General features: G+C 43.7%; 1 protein-coding gene across 1 annotated transcript in view; it reads left to right on the forward strand.

The window, feature by feature from the left end:
- The first annotated feature begins 4771 nt into the window (after positions 1-4771).
- WLS (Wnt ligand secretion mediator) overlaps positions 4772-13010 on the forward strand; it is a 30895-nt gene continuing 22656 nt past the window's right edge. Inside the window, exon 1 of the mRNA XM_077276804.1 lies at positions 4772-5070. Coding sequence (XP_077132919.1) covers positions 4965-5070 — 106 coding nt within the window. The 5' untranslated portion in view covers positions 4772-4964. The remainder of the gene's footprint in view (positions 5071-13010) is intronic.

The raw sequence follows: 13010 nt of genomic DNA on the forward strand, positions 1-13010 counted from the left end.
TGCGGATTTCTATAATGGAATGGGTACAAAAACGCTGCAGATCCGCAAAAAAGAAGTGACATGCTACTTCTTTTAATCTGCAGCGTTGCCGCAAGGAATTTTCCGCACCATCTGCACAGCATTTTTTTTTCTCATTGATTTACATTGTACTGTAAATCAATTGCGAATCTGCAGCATTTCTGCACTGCAAAAAAACGCTGCGGATCCGCAGGAAATCCGCAATGTGTGCACATACCCTTAATCTAATGAATTAATTTGTCTTTATCTGCATAAACTCTGTCTATGCTCTGTTTCAGTCATAAATCTCTTCACAGTATGATGATCACTCTTAAGTTTTGGGGAAATTTCTAATGTTTTCATACCTTGTCCAAGGCATTGCACTATTTAACGCTTTTCAGCAGCAGAGAGATCCTTTTTATTTCTCATATTACTTGAAACCTGTGGCCTGCTTAATAATGTGGAACATCATTTTTAAGTAGTTTTCCTTTAATTAGAATCACCTGGAAAACTAATTATCACATGTGTTTAAGATTGATTTCAGTGATCCATTGAGACCTGAGACACAATACCATCCACGAGTTTATTTGAAAAACAAAACAATTAAATCTTTATGACACTTAAATCCAATTTGCATATTAATTTGGAACTTTACACCAAATTAATTTGGTGTAAAGGGCCCATATATTGTTCTTGCATAGGGGCCCTTTTCTGTATGTGTTCACCAGTGAATTGTTAGATTGTTGATCACTCAGTAACGTCTGATTTGGTTTGTACAGTACATGTGTTCTCTGGATTGTAAAGTACCTGGGGAATAAGTGGCACCATGTCATTAAAGATTATTCTTGCACCTTATATTAATTGTACCAGTTGTAACGATCATTCGTTTAGTAAAATAACTTTTTATTACAATTTATTTAATCGTATTCACTGGGGGTTTTTTTATTCTAGAGCTATGGACCTTTTCATTTTTATGGTCTTTACAAGGGGGCGAAACTAATAGGATAATTATGCAGAGCAGCCTAAAGACACCCCCACATAGAATCCTATGAGCCAAGCCCCCTTGGTAAGACCATAAAAATTAGCACTAAATAAAAAGGCCGATATCTATGGAACAGTATGATGAATTTAAAAAAATAGAAAAATGACTAATAAAGAGAGCAGTGGGAATAAAAAGTGCCCACTAATCAGCTGTTGACAAGTTCTCTTTAACTTTTTTTTTAGTCCCTAATTGTTTATTACATTTGATACAAGCATCTATTAAAGGCTTTGTTTCATCAGCAGGATAGCTGATAACTCTCGGGTTAAAGTTTTTTTCCACAAAATTGCAAGTTACCCACATCCACTAAATAGGGGATAATTTATTGATCGATAGGGGTCCGACCGCGATTACTCGAGGACAGATCTCTGCAGAGCACCATCATGAATGAAGCCGAGATGCGCATGCTAATCCTATTCTCCATTTTTTGCTATGAGGAGTAGTGGAGCGCTGCACTCTGCTTTCTCCGGCAGTTCCATAGTCAATGACTAGAGCGGCGGTTGAGCTTGTGCACCACGGCCCCATTCATCACTGGGTTCTGCAGAATTCTGTTCTCAGGATCAGTGTCGGTTCCGGGTGTCACCAAGATAGGGGATAACTTGAAATTTAGTGATTAAGCCTTTTAAATTATCCCAAGAAGTGTCTCATTTCTGTGAAATGTCTCATTAGAATTGAGCATTGGATGAGCTTTCCCTCCACCTCCTTATTGTCTATAGGACGGAGATAGCCGAGTGCAATGCTCAGCTATTTTCTGCAGTCCCATAGAGAGTGAATAGAAAGGTGGCATGCATGCGGGGTAATAGGGCTACATGGAGAGTATAGAGCCCTATTTGTGACGTCAATGGGGGACTCCAATGCTCGGACCCCCCAACAGTTATCACCAATCCGGCAGATAGATGAATAGGTAATCTCAGCCTGTATGTTACTAATTCTACAGAGCCATTGTATGTCGGCTTTCTATCAGTGGTGTAATGGGGCTTAGTGTTTGATTCACTGTTGTGCAGATCTCGCAGGCGCGTCCAACCAAGATTTCATCCCTATAGTGTGCAACAGTGAGCTACATATCCGAGACATGACGTCACTGCAGTAGTGAGGAAACATTCATCAGTTCATTGAATCTGGGGAATCTCAAGTCATAATTGCGATAGTAGCTTTTCTGAACTCACAGGAATTGGAGCCGTGCCTCATTATATGGCAAGAATGAAAACCTGCAGCAGTCGGTGTAAATCAGCTGTATGTATCCATCATATAGATATATCTATCAGTGCACTACACCTTCCAGGATAACTTGTGCCCTGGTGACATCCTGGACAGTCAGCGTGTACTACAAATACCAGCACTCCCTTCCTTTCATGATTTATGCCATCATTTTAAATGAAAAACATCTAAGACGATAGGGAGAAGAAAAATGTACTAGACCTCAACTGGGCAGAACAATCAACGCAGGGTATATAATATATAATATTGTTTATTTACAAACTGCCAAAAGGTAAATAAACCCTAACTAAAGATTCTATGATACTATGAAATACATTGTATTTATTAATTTAATAAAGATGTGCTTAATTAAAACCACAAAGTTTGTGTTGGTCACTATTCAGACTTCCTTCTATGTCCCGAGTAACACGACAAGAGTAGATCAATCGCAGAGGAATCATTTATACATTATTTATAGTGGGGACTCCACAGCAAGGATTGGACATAGCCCAGCACAGGATCAGTAATGTATGTACACAGTGACTGCACCAGCAGAATAGTGAGTGCAGCTCTGGGGTATAAAACAGGATGTAACTCAGGATCAGTAATGTAATGTATATACACAGTGATTGCACCAGCAGAATAGTGAGTGCAGCTCTGGAGTATAATACAGGATGTAACTCAGGATCAGTAATGTAATGTAGGTACACAGTGACTGCACCAGCAGAATAGTGAGTGCAGCTCTGGGGTATAATACAGGATGTAACTCAGGATCAGTAATGTAATGTATGTACACAGTGACTGCACCAGCAGAATAGTGAGTGCAGCTCTGGGGTATAATACAGGATGTTACTCAGAATCTGTAATGTAATGTATGTACACAGTGACTGCACCAGCAGAATAGTGAGTGCAGCTCTGGAGTATAATACGGGATGTAACTCAGGATCAGTAATGTAATGTATGTACACAGTGACTGCACCAGCAGAATAGTGAGTGCAGCTCTGGAGTATAATACAGGATGTAACTCAAGATCTAATGTTTTGTATGTACACAGTGATTGCACCAGCAGAATAGTGAGTGCAGCTCTGGGGTATAATACAAGATGTAACTCAGGATCTGTAATGTAATGTATGTACACAGTGACTGCACCAGCAGAATAGTGAGTGCAGCTCTGGAGTATAATACATGATGTAACTCAGGATCAGTAATGTAATGTATGTACACAGTGACTGCACCAGCAGAATAGTGAGTGCAGCTCTGGAGTATAATACAGATGAGTGGGGCAGCACAGATAAGAGGGAGCAGGACATGTAGGGCAGCACAGATGACTGGGTTCAGGGCATTAGGGGCAGCACAGATGAGTGGGTGCAGGATATTAGGGGGCAGCACAGATGAGTGAGTGAAGGGCATTAGGGGCAGCACAGATGAGTGGCTGCAGGACATTAGGGACAGCACAGATGAGTGGGTGCAGGGCATTGGGGCAGCACAGATGAGTGGGTGCAGGGCATTGGGGCAGCACAGATGAGTGGCTGCAGGACATTAGGGGCAGCACAGATGAGTGGGTGCAGGGCATTAGGGGCAGCACAGATGAGTGGGTGCAGGGCATTAGGGGCAGCACAGATGAGTGGGTGCAGGGCATTAGGGGCAGTACAGATGAGTGGCTGCAGGACATTAGGGGCAGCACAGATGAGTGGGTGCAGGGCATTAGGGGCAGCACAGATGAGTGGGTGCAGGGCATTAGGGGCAGCACAGATGAGTGGGTGCAGGGCATTAGGGGCAGCGCAGATGAGTGGCTGCAGGACATTAGGGGCAGCACAGATGAGTGGGTGCAGGGCATTGGGGCAGCACAGATGAGTGGCTGCAGGACATTAGGGGCAGCACAGATGAGTGGGTGCAGGGCATTAGGGGCAGCACAGATGAGTGGGTGCAGGGCATTAGGGGCAGCGCAGATGAGTGGCTGCAGGACATTAGGGGCAGCACAGATGAGTGGGTGCAGGGCATTAGGGGCAGTACAGATGAGTGGGTGCAGGACATTAGGGGCAGCACAGATGAGTGGGTGCAGGGCATTAGGGGCAGTACAGATGAGTGGCTGCAGGGCATTAGGGGCAGCACAGATGAGTGGGTGCAGGGCATTAGGGGCAGCACAGATGAGTGGGTGCAGGATATTAGGGGGCAACACAGATGAGTGGGTGCAGGGCATTAGGGGCAGCACAGATGAGTGGGTGCAGGGCATTAGGGGCAGTACAGATGAGTGGCTGCAGGACATTAGGGGCAGCACAGATGAGTGGGTGCAGGGCATTAGGGGCAGCACAGATGAGTGGGTGCAGGGCATTAGGGGCAGCACAGATGAGTGGGTGCAGGATATTAGGGGGCAACACAGATGAGTGGGTGCAGGGCATTAGGGGCAGCACAGATGAGTGGGTGCAGGGCATTAGGGGCAGTACAGATGAGTGGCTGCAGGACATTAGGGGCAGCACAGATGAGTGGGTGCAGGGCATTAGGGGCAGCACAGATGAGTGGGTGCAGGGCATTAGGGGCAGCACAGATGAGTGGCTGCTGGGCACTGGTCTGGTCACTGAGGGGCAGTGCAGCTGCAGCAGAGCAGGCAGGGGAGGTGCAGAGCCCCGTCACGTGACCTGGAGGCTGCGGCAGCTTCGGCTGATAATCTGGAGGCTGCAGAGCGCTGTGTGCGAGTCCGGGCACCCCAGGAATTTACACGCTGAGAGCAGCCATGGCGGGGGCCATCATAGAGAACATGAGCACCAAGAAGCTGTGCCTGATGGGGGGCATACTGCTCGTCTTCCAAGTGTTGGCATTCCTGGTCGGGGGTCTGATCGGTGAGTTCTGCTCTCCAAAACTTTTCTCCTTGTTTCTGCAGTTTCCGTGCTCCCTCCCTGCACCCCAGTCCTCCTCCCCGGGGGTCCCCCGGCCGGAGCCTCTCATCTCACCCCTGATCCCTATCTATTACTGGGGTGCAGCACTTTCTGGTCGCACCATCCACAATTATTTCTCGGTCGCAAATGGGTTAATGTACTTGGCTAAAGTTCGGGCACTTTCTAAACTTGCAAGGGTTAACCCAAATAGTTAGTTTGGGATTTTATAGGGGAACAAAGTGTCCCCCACCCGCCTCTTCCTCTACTCCCCCACCCCCCAAACTCCTCCCTGACCAGCCATTGTTGTGAGATTTACACCCCAGGAAGAGAGGTTCCAGCAGAACCCTACACTTTCTGGGGTCTGGACTTTATAGAGGGGTCTTCCTGCACTTGTCACCTAGATACATACATTGTATCATTTTTGTGTTTTTTTTTTTTTTCCTCCTCTCCCTGGTAGAGAGATTAACACATCCATGTTTTACTTGTACTATTTACATTTTAAGACTTTCATAAATATTTAATAATTGAAATTGATAAGAAGAAAAATCCAGTTAATTTGTCTTTAATAATATAAAAAAAAGCTTTAATTGATAAATGTTACAAAATGCCCCCAAACTGCAAATTTCTTATAAAGATGTCAGCACGATCTATGTATATAAGCGTTATGATAATGGGAGAGGGACAATTTTTTTTTACAATTTCTAGAAATGTTATGATCACTTAAAAAAACAAACAAACACTTTGTTGACCTTTCCTCAGATCTCTGAAAAATGTTGCAAACTTCCATCAACATGGGAGAGTCACAGGCTCTAACCAGAACACACACATTAAGTATATATATATATTTGTAACTTCCTAATTGTCATCCTCCATTACCAGGGTAAATCGTGTCCTCCCCGCCGCCTTCTCAAGGAGAATAGTATCAATTACTGCCCTTCACACAGGAAGCCCGTTCTCTGCGATAGTTTTATGTGAAATCAGGAGATTATTTAGCCTGTCCCTGAGGCCAAACATGGATCACAGAAAAAATAATCTAACTTTGTAGCTTCAACTATATTTTAAACCGCCTTATGCCGGGTTCAATTTGTGTGAATCCAAAGGTGCCTGACAGGTTTACAGTAGATGGCCACATGTAAAGGATTTCTTAAAAAAAAAAAATTTTTCATAACTTACTCTAAAAATTACTTTAGCTTTATGATATTTTGCTACTGTGTTTGCTAAGGGGTCAGTAACTTTCCTTGTGGGCCGCATGCTGCACATGACTTTATTGTGGATCTATGAAAGATATATATCTTGGTACACTGTTAGCCAGTAGATAGAAAAACATTCAGAATTGAGAGTCATCGTAACATAGAACCAGACCCCTATCGGAGGACAATAAAACATTCACGCTCCTTATCTATGAACTGTTCCAAAATTTATGGACATAAACATTTTAGCACTCTCACATAATAGTGGTTCTGCTTCACGTCACCTGCCTGATCTATGGCATTTTTTTCTGTGCTATGTTGTGCATAAATACGTGTTTTTTCAGAATTTGTATCAGTCTGCGCCTGATGAAGGGACCTGCGAAGTCTCGAAAGCTTGCAATTTGTTACCATCTTTTCAGTTAGCCATTAAAAGGTATCAACCACTGAGGACTCTCAATTCTAAATATTTTTCTATTGTGGATCTACTGATCCATAATGTGATGCCCATTCATTGCGACTTTTTTTTTTTTTTTTTTCATTTTCCTGGAAGTTTGCATCACTTATAGAAGTTTCTTCCGTGAAAGTTCTGTTTTAAAGGAGGAAAATAAAGTGCATTTGGTAGCATAGGTCCATAGTATGGATGCATAGGGACAGCTGTGGGCATACAGCAATGTTGTACAGAGCAACATTAATCATTTGCTGTAACACATCAGGGTGAAGTAGTTGGTGGACAGGACTGTGCTGCCATAATATCTGGTACTGTACACAATCAGCCTGGATTTCGTTGTTGAGAATATGAAATGCATCGATCTGTAAGAATTTTCTATACTGTAGCCCTTTTATATTGGGGCGTGTAATCGGCCCCTGTATAAACTATCAGTATTTGTAAGTCCAAATCAGGTGAGGAACAGTCAGAGAAAAGTATAATAGAAACACGTCACCACTTCTGTATTTTTGGTTTACAAATACTTATGTGAAATACTGATAGTGTGACCAGAGCCATAGAAGGCTGAGGACAGAGTACATGCCAGGTCAGGACTGCATGGCTGCTTCCAGGATGAAGGGTTTGCTGGAATCTTCTGTTACCTTCCCAGAAAAATCCTAAAGAATAGATTTAAGAGGCTCCCAAGTCAGATGAAGCTCTGGCATATGGTGGAGTGGAGCCCCATTCACAGCCTGGGGCAGAAACCAGAATTAAAAGCAGCAGGAAACAAAAATGGCTGAAAACTTTACATAAGTGGATGCACCGAAGAAATAGAAACAAAGTATGAAAGAACATAAGGTTTTCTAGAGCTTTGATATTGATGGCTATCCCTAAAGGGAATCTGTCTCCAGGTTTTTGTTACCTCACCTGAAAACAATTATATACGTAACAAAAAGGCAATGGTATTTACCAGCCAAAGTCACAAAGGAAAATGCCCAAACAGGATGCAGCAGACCCTCCCACCACCACTAAAGGAGGTAACACAAGTGCAAAATACTGATGACACAACGACTATCAGCCTTAGGCTACGTTCACACGATCCGTTTTTTGCTGCGGATCCGTAGCGGAATTGCAGCTACGGATCCGCAGCCGTTTTCCATGCAGGGTACAGTACAATGTTACCCTATGGAAAACAAAACCCGCTGTGCCGACGATCCTTTTTTTCGCTGGAAAATCCGCGCGGATTTGCCAACGGAAAAAAGAAGTACCATGTCAATTCTTTCAGCGGATTCCGCTGCGGGTTTCCAACAGCACCAATAGGAAACTGCAGTTGGAAACCCGCAGTGGAATCCGCAGAAGAAAAAGGACACAAATCCGCCGAGAGAAGCACCGCCGTTTTCCACTGCGGATTTCCCCGAAAAAGGACCGGAAAAATCCGCAGTGAAAAACGGATCGTGTGAACGTAGCCTTACAATCCATGGAGGGGGTGACTGCATAGTATTAAGGATTGCACACAGATGAAGCTTACAATACAGGGAAATTCACACACAGGTCTAGCACAGTGGCCAGCCAATGGCCTATTACACGCCCCTACTATTCAAGTAGATGGGCAGCCTGGCACTACTAGTGCATCACAGAGGTGCAAGCCCCTAGTTTCCTGAATGCTGCAGCCAGGATCGTATTCGTCACCAACCGTTACACCGATTCCTCTACCTTGTGCCAGTCATTACACTGGTTACCCATCCACTCCAGAATCCAGTACAAACTTATTACCCTTACCCACAAAGCGCTCCATGGCTCAGCACCACCCTACATCTCCTCCCTGCTCTCAGCCTACCACCCTACCCGTGCCCTCCTTTCTGCTAATGACCTGAGGTTAGCATCCTCAATAATCAGAACCTCCCACTCCCATCTCCAAGACTTTTCACGTGCTGCGCCGATTCTTTGGAATGCACTACCCAGGTTAATACGATTAATCCCCAATCCCCACAGTTTTATTCATGCCCTAAAAACGCATTTGTTCAGACTGGCCTACCGCCTCAATGCATTAACCTAACTATCCCTGTGTGGCCCATTCAAAAAACTTTAACCATAATCAGATTCCTCGCATCATGTTCTGTTACCATCCACCTCTCGTGTCTCCCCTTTTTCCCCATAGTTTGTAAGCTTGCGAGCAGCAGGGCCCTCATTCCTCTTGGTATCTGTTTTGATCTGTGTTTATTGTTATACTGTAATGTCTATTGTCTGTACAAGTCCCCTCTATAATGTAAAGTGCTGTGGAATATTTTGGCGCTATATAAATAAAATTATTATTATTAATACAAGATCACCATTGATGGGCCTGAATGCACCCTGCAAAGACAAAATGTGCAATATTCTTGTTCATAGGAGCAGTATTATAGTAGTTATATTCTTGTACATAAGAGCAGTATTATAGTAGTTATATTCTTGTACATAGGAGCAGTATTATAGTAGTTATATTCTTGTACATAGGAGCAGTATTATAGTAGTTATATTCTTGTACATAGGGGTAGTATTATAGTAGTTATATTCTTGTACATAGGAGCAGTATTATAGTAGTTATATTCTTGTACATAGGGGTAGTATTATAGTAGTTATATTCTTGTACATAGGGGGCAGTATTATAGTAGTTATATTCTTGTACATAGGGGCAGTATTATAGTAGTTATATTATTGTACATAGGAGCAGTATTATAGTAGTTATATTCTGGTATATAGAGGCAGTATTATAGTAGTTATATTCTTGTACATAGGGGCAGTATTATAGTAGTTATATTCTTGTACATAGGGGCAGTATTATAGTAGTTATATTCTTGTACATAGGAGCAGTATTATAGTAGTTATATTATTGTACATAGGAGCAGTATTATAGTAGTTATATTCTGGTATATAGAGGCAGTATTATAGTAGTTATATTCTTGTACATAGGGGGCAGTATTATAGTAGTTATATTCTTGTACATAGGAGCAGTATTATAGTAGTTATATTCTTGTACATAAAGGGCAGTATTATAGTAGTTATATTCTTATCCATCAGAGCATTGATATCTTTCTGTGACCGTCGCGGTGGCATTACAGATAGTTTGTGGAGCACTTTTGTTCGTGTGTCTGGTTGGCCTGGAGATAGAATGATTACATGTCTGTGAATGTTGAAGTCTTTGTTTCGCATACCTTCTGCGTTAGGAAATCTTATGTTTAACTGTAGTTTTTTCTTGTAAATCGGTCAGTAAATACCGACCTTTATAATATGAGTAGTAATAGAGAAAATTAAAAACATATAACTCTTAGTATTTAATACTATTTAATACATTTATGATTGTTACGAAGACCCTTCTGTAATAATGCCAACCTGGTGATCTGCTGTTTTCAGTGGGGCGGTTTCAGTCACTTATATATTCCCTACACCATTTAGTATTCCATGCCATTCAATCAAATAGAAAGCGACACATCTGATACATCAGGCAGGATGGTGCTGTCAGAGCCAGGGCTGCTTAACATGACGTGTGTGTGTGTGTGTGTGGGGGGGGGGTGTTCGTTTTGGGGGGAGCACAGAATCCTTCATCATCTAGCCGTGCAACAGGGGATAACTTGCTTACAGTGTGGAGTCCTCAATTTTGTGACTGCAGGGAGTAGCCGAACAGTGCGCTCCGCAGTCCCACAGACAATGAATGGAGTGGAGACGGAGCACGTGCACCTCTGCTGCATTCAGGATGGGTCTTCAGGGCCCTGCTTTTGGGGATCTGGGACCCTGATCTTGAGATCTGGTGAAATGCCCAGTAGTTGGAGCCCTGGTAATCCTCAGGTTAACCTTTCTCTTTTGGACAGGATATAACTGCTTGCAAGAGGTTTGCTGTACAGGATGTAAATGCTACACTGAAGCTAGGTGGGTTTGGCAAAGTTTAGTGCCCCTCTCATGCTCCAAAGGCGCCCCCTGCAGCATCGTAGGGTGCACTGTTCTGGCCTAAGCTGTCAATCCTCAGTACTGCCCTCCCCCCATAAGGAAGGAGGAAGCTGGGAGACCGAATTGTGCTCCTGAACATCGGTTGTCTAGAAAACCCATCCTAAAGCAAAGATCCTCACTTCTTTTATGAAGTGGAGCGTCATTCTATATGGTGTCCCGCTCTGGAGGACAGGACCTGAGCTGTATTGGGCTCTGTTCACATGTCAAGTTGTTATAGGATTGTAACGGATCCAGTATTTAATACAAAAAAAAAAATGGATCCAGTTGCTTTTTTTTTATTTTTTGGCCTCCTGAGGTGGCACTACTTGGAAATTGTAGGCTTACCTCCTGGATTTCTCATATGTTCCAGCTGATCATAGTGGACACCTTTTTTAAGTTGGGACAATCCCTACTTGTTAGCAGGGTCTCATGACAACATGGAAATCCCATGAATCAACTCGGCGAGTGCCATTCGGTAGCTCTATGACCTCCCACGTGTCCTCATTGAACATATTGAAATATGTTTTGGCAACTTTTAAGAGAGCCCATTTGGGAAGTGTGTGACTCTGGCATGCTCCCCCGCCATGCCCCCTCTACACCTCTTCCATGCCCCCTTATTGTTTTGGATGCCAGGATTCTGTCTCGTGTAAGAGAAGCCGATGGATAGGAAATGTTTTTGAAACTTTACTTCCCAGAAGGTTTTGGTGACACGTGTGCGACTTGCTAACCTTTCCATGAATTTCGGTGGTCTTTCCTTTTTGGAGAGTTTCCTGGATATTCTGGTTGTCAAGTGCGTTACAAGTTTGTCAATCCTGACTGATACATCTCCTATTCCATCACCCATGAACGATTACTGTCGACCTTCTAATTTAAGGGGGTTATCCCCGATTCTTAGGATAGGAGGTAACTTAGTAATTGCCAGGGGTCTCATTGCAGTGACGTCCAGCAATGCCGAGACCACGGCTCTTAGACCTGTCCTGATAGAGTGCAGGTGCCATAAGCTGCTTCTGCTCCATGCATTATGTATGGGTCTGGCGGAAAAGGCACGGTACAGCGCTCGGCTATTTCCGGCAGTCCTATAGACAGTGAATGGAGTGGAGACCAAGAATGTGCACCTGAGCTACAGTGAGGACAGGACTGCCAAGTCTTGGGGTCCCAGCGGCCAGACTCTGGCGATCAAGTTATTTCCCCCCCCTAAAAAAAAGTCAATGGGATAGAGTAACTTTTTATTAGCTTGCGTCCTTCCTTTCCCTCTATATAACTGGTGCCGTTTATTACTATTTCCTGCGTGATTATTCCCAGAAACCTCACAACCGACTCTTTAAGTGATTCCCAACCCCCAGCATGTCCCGCACCCTCCATGTCCAGGCATGTTGTGACTTTTATAGCTCATCCCTCATGATTTTTCCAGTGGATCTTACATTTCCGTGCCATGAGATCTCAGGAAGGTTTCTCCCTTTTGATGTGAGGTGGTTCCAGTTTCGCGTGGAATGCTCTTTTATGTGGAGCGAGGAGGCGCTGACCTGTTTCCTGGGCCGGGTGCACAAGTTAGGACCTGCACCTCGCTGAACATGTGCTGAACCACAAAGGACGAGATTGTGTCATTAATGTCCCAGAATAAAGTGTCTGATTGCTGGAGAGCCGGCATTACTCTCTATGGAAGGTCCAGTTATAACTCTGCCCTAACTGAAGTTACTTTTAATATAAAAGGTAAAGTGTGATGGCTGCTGAGATCTGTATCTCGGCTTCTCCAGATCGGGTATTTATGAGGGTCTCGGATGCTGTATGTAGGGCTAATTTAGGAGGTCACTGCCGGCGACATTAAAATCCTAGCGTCACTCTGGAACATCATATGATTCCTTATAGTGTCACATTGTTTCCTTCTGAGTCACAAATGTTTCATTTTGTTTTGTTCTTTCTCATGTTCCACAAAATCACAGTTCTAAAACAGTTCCCCTTTATTTTGTTTTATTTTCCGTAACCTGTCTGAGAATGATCACCACCATTTACCCATTGCTTAAAGTGAGGTTTTATAAAATCAAGGGCCCAGAGTAACGATAAAGAAAGCAAAAAAAAACCAAACCTGCAAATGTGAGGCCTCTGTGTTTTACGTGGTATGGCAGCCCACCTGGGGATTACTTGTAAGGCTAGAGATGAGACCCCACTGAGGAGTTCATGATGGCGCAGTGGCAGAAAAATCCCTTTAAGAAGCTGTGTGTGAGAATCCTGCATACAGCAGCTCAAAACTCTGCTTTCTGGATGGTGCACACCAGATAGAAGTCAGCTAAACCCTCCAATTTCACTGTGGGCGGCTGACTGTCTCCTGTATA

This window comes from Ranitomeya variabilis, chromosome 8, assembly GCF_051348905.1.
Source record: "Ranitomeya variabilis isolate aRanVar5 chromosome 8, aRanVar5.hap1, whole genome shotgun sequence".
NCBI lineage: Eukaryota > Metazoa > Chordata > Amphibia > Anura > Dendrobatidae > Ranitomeya > Ranitomeya variabilis.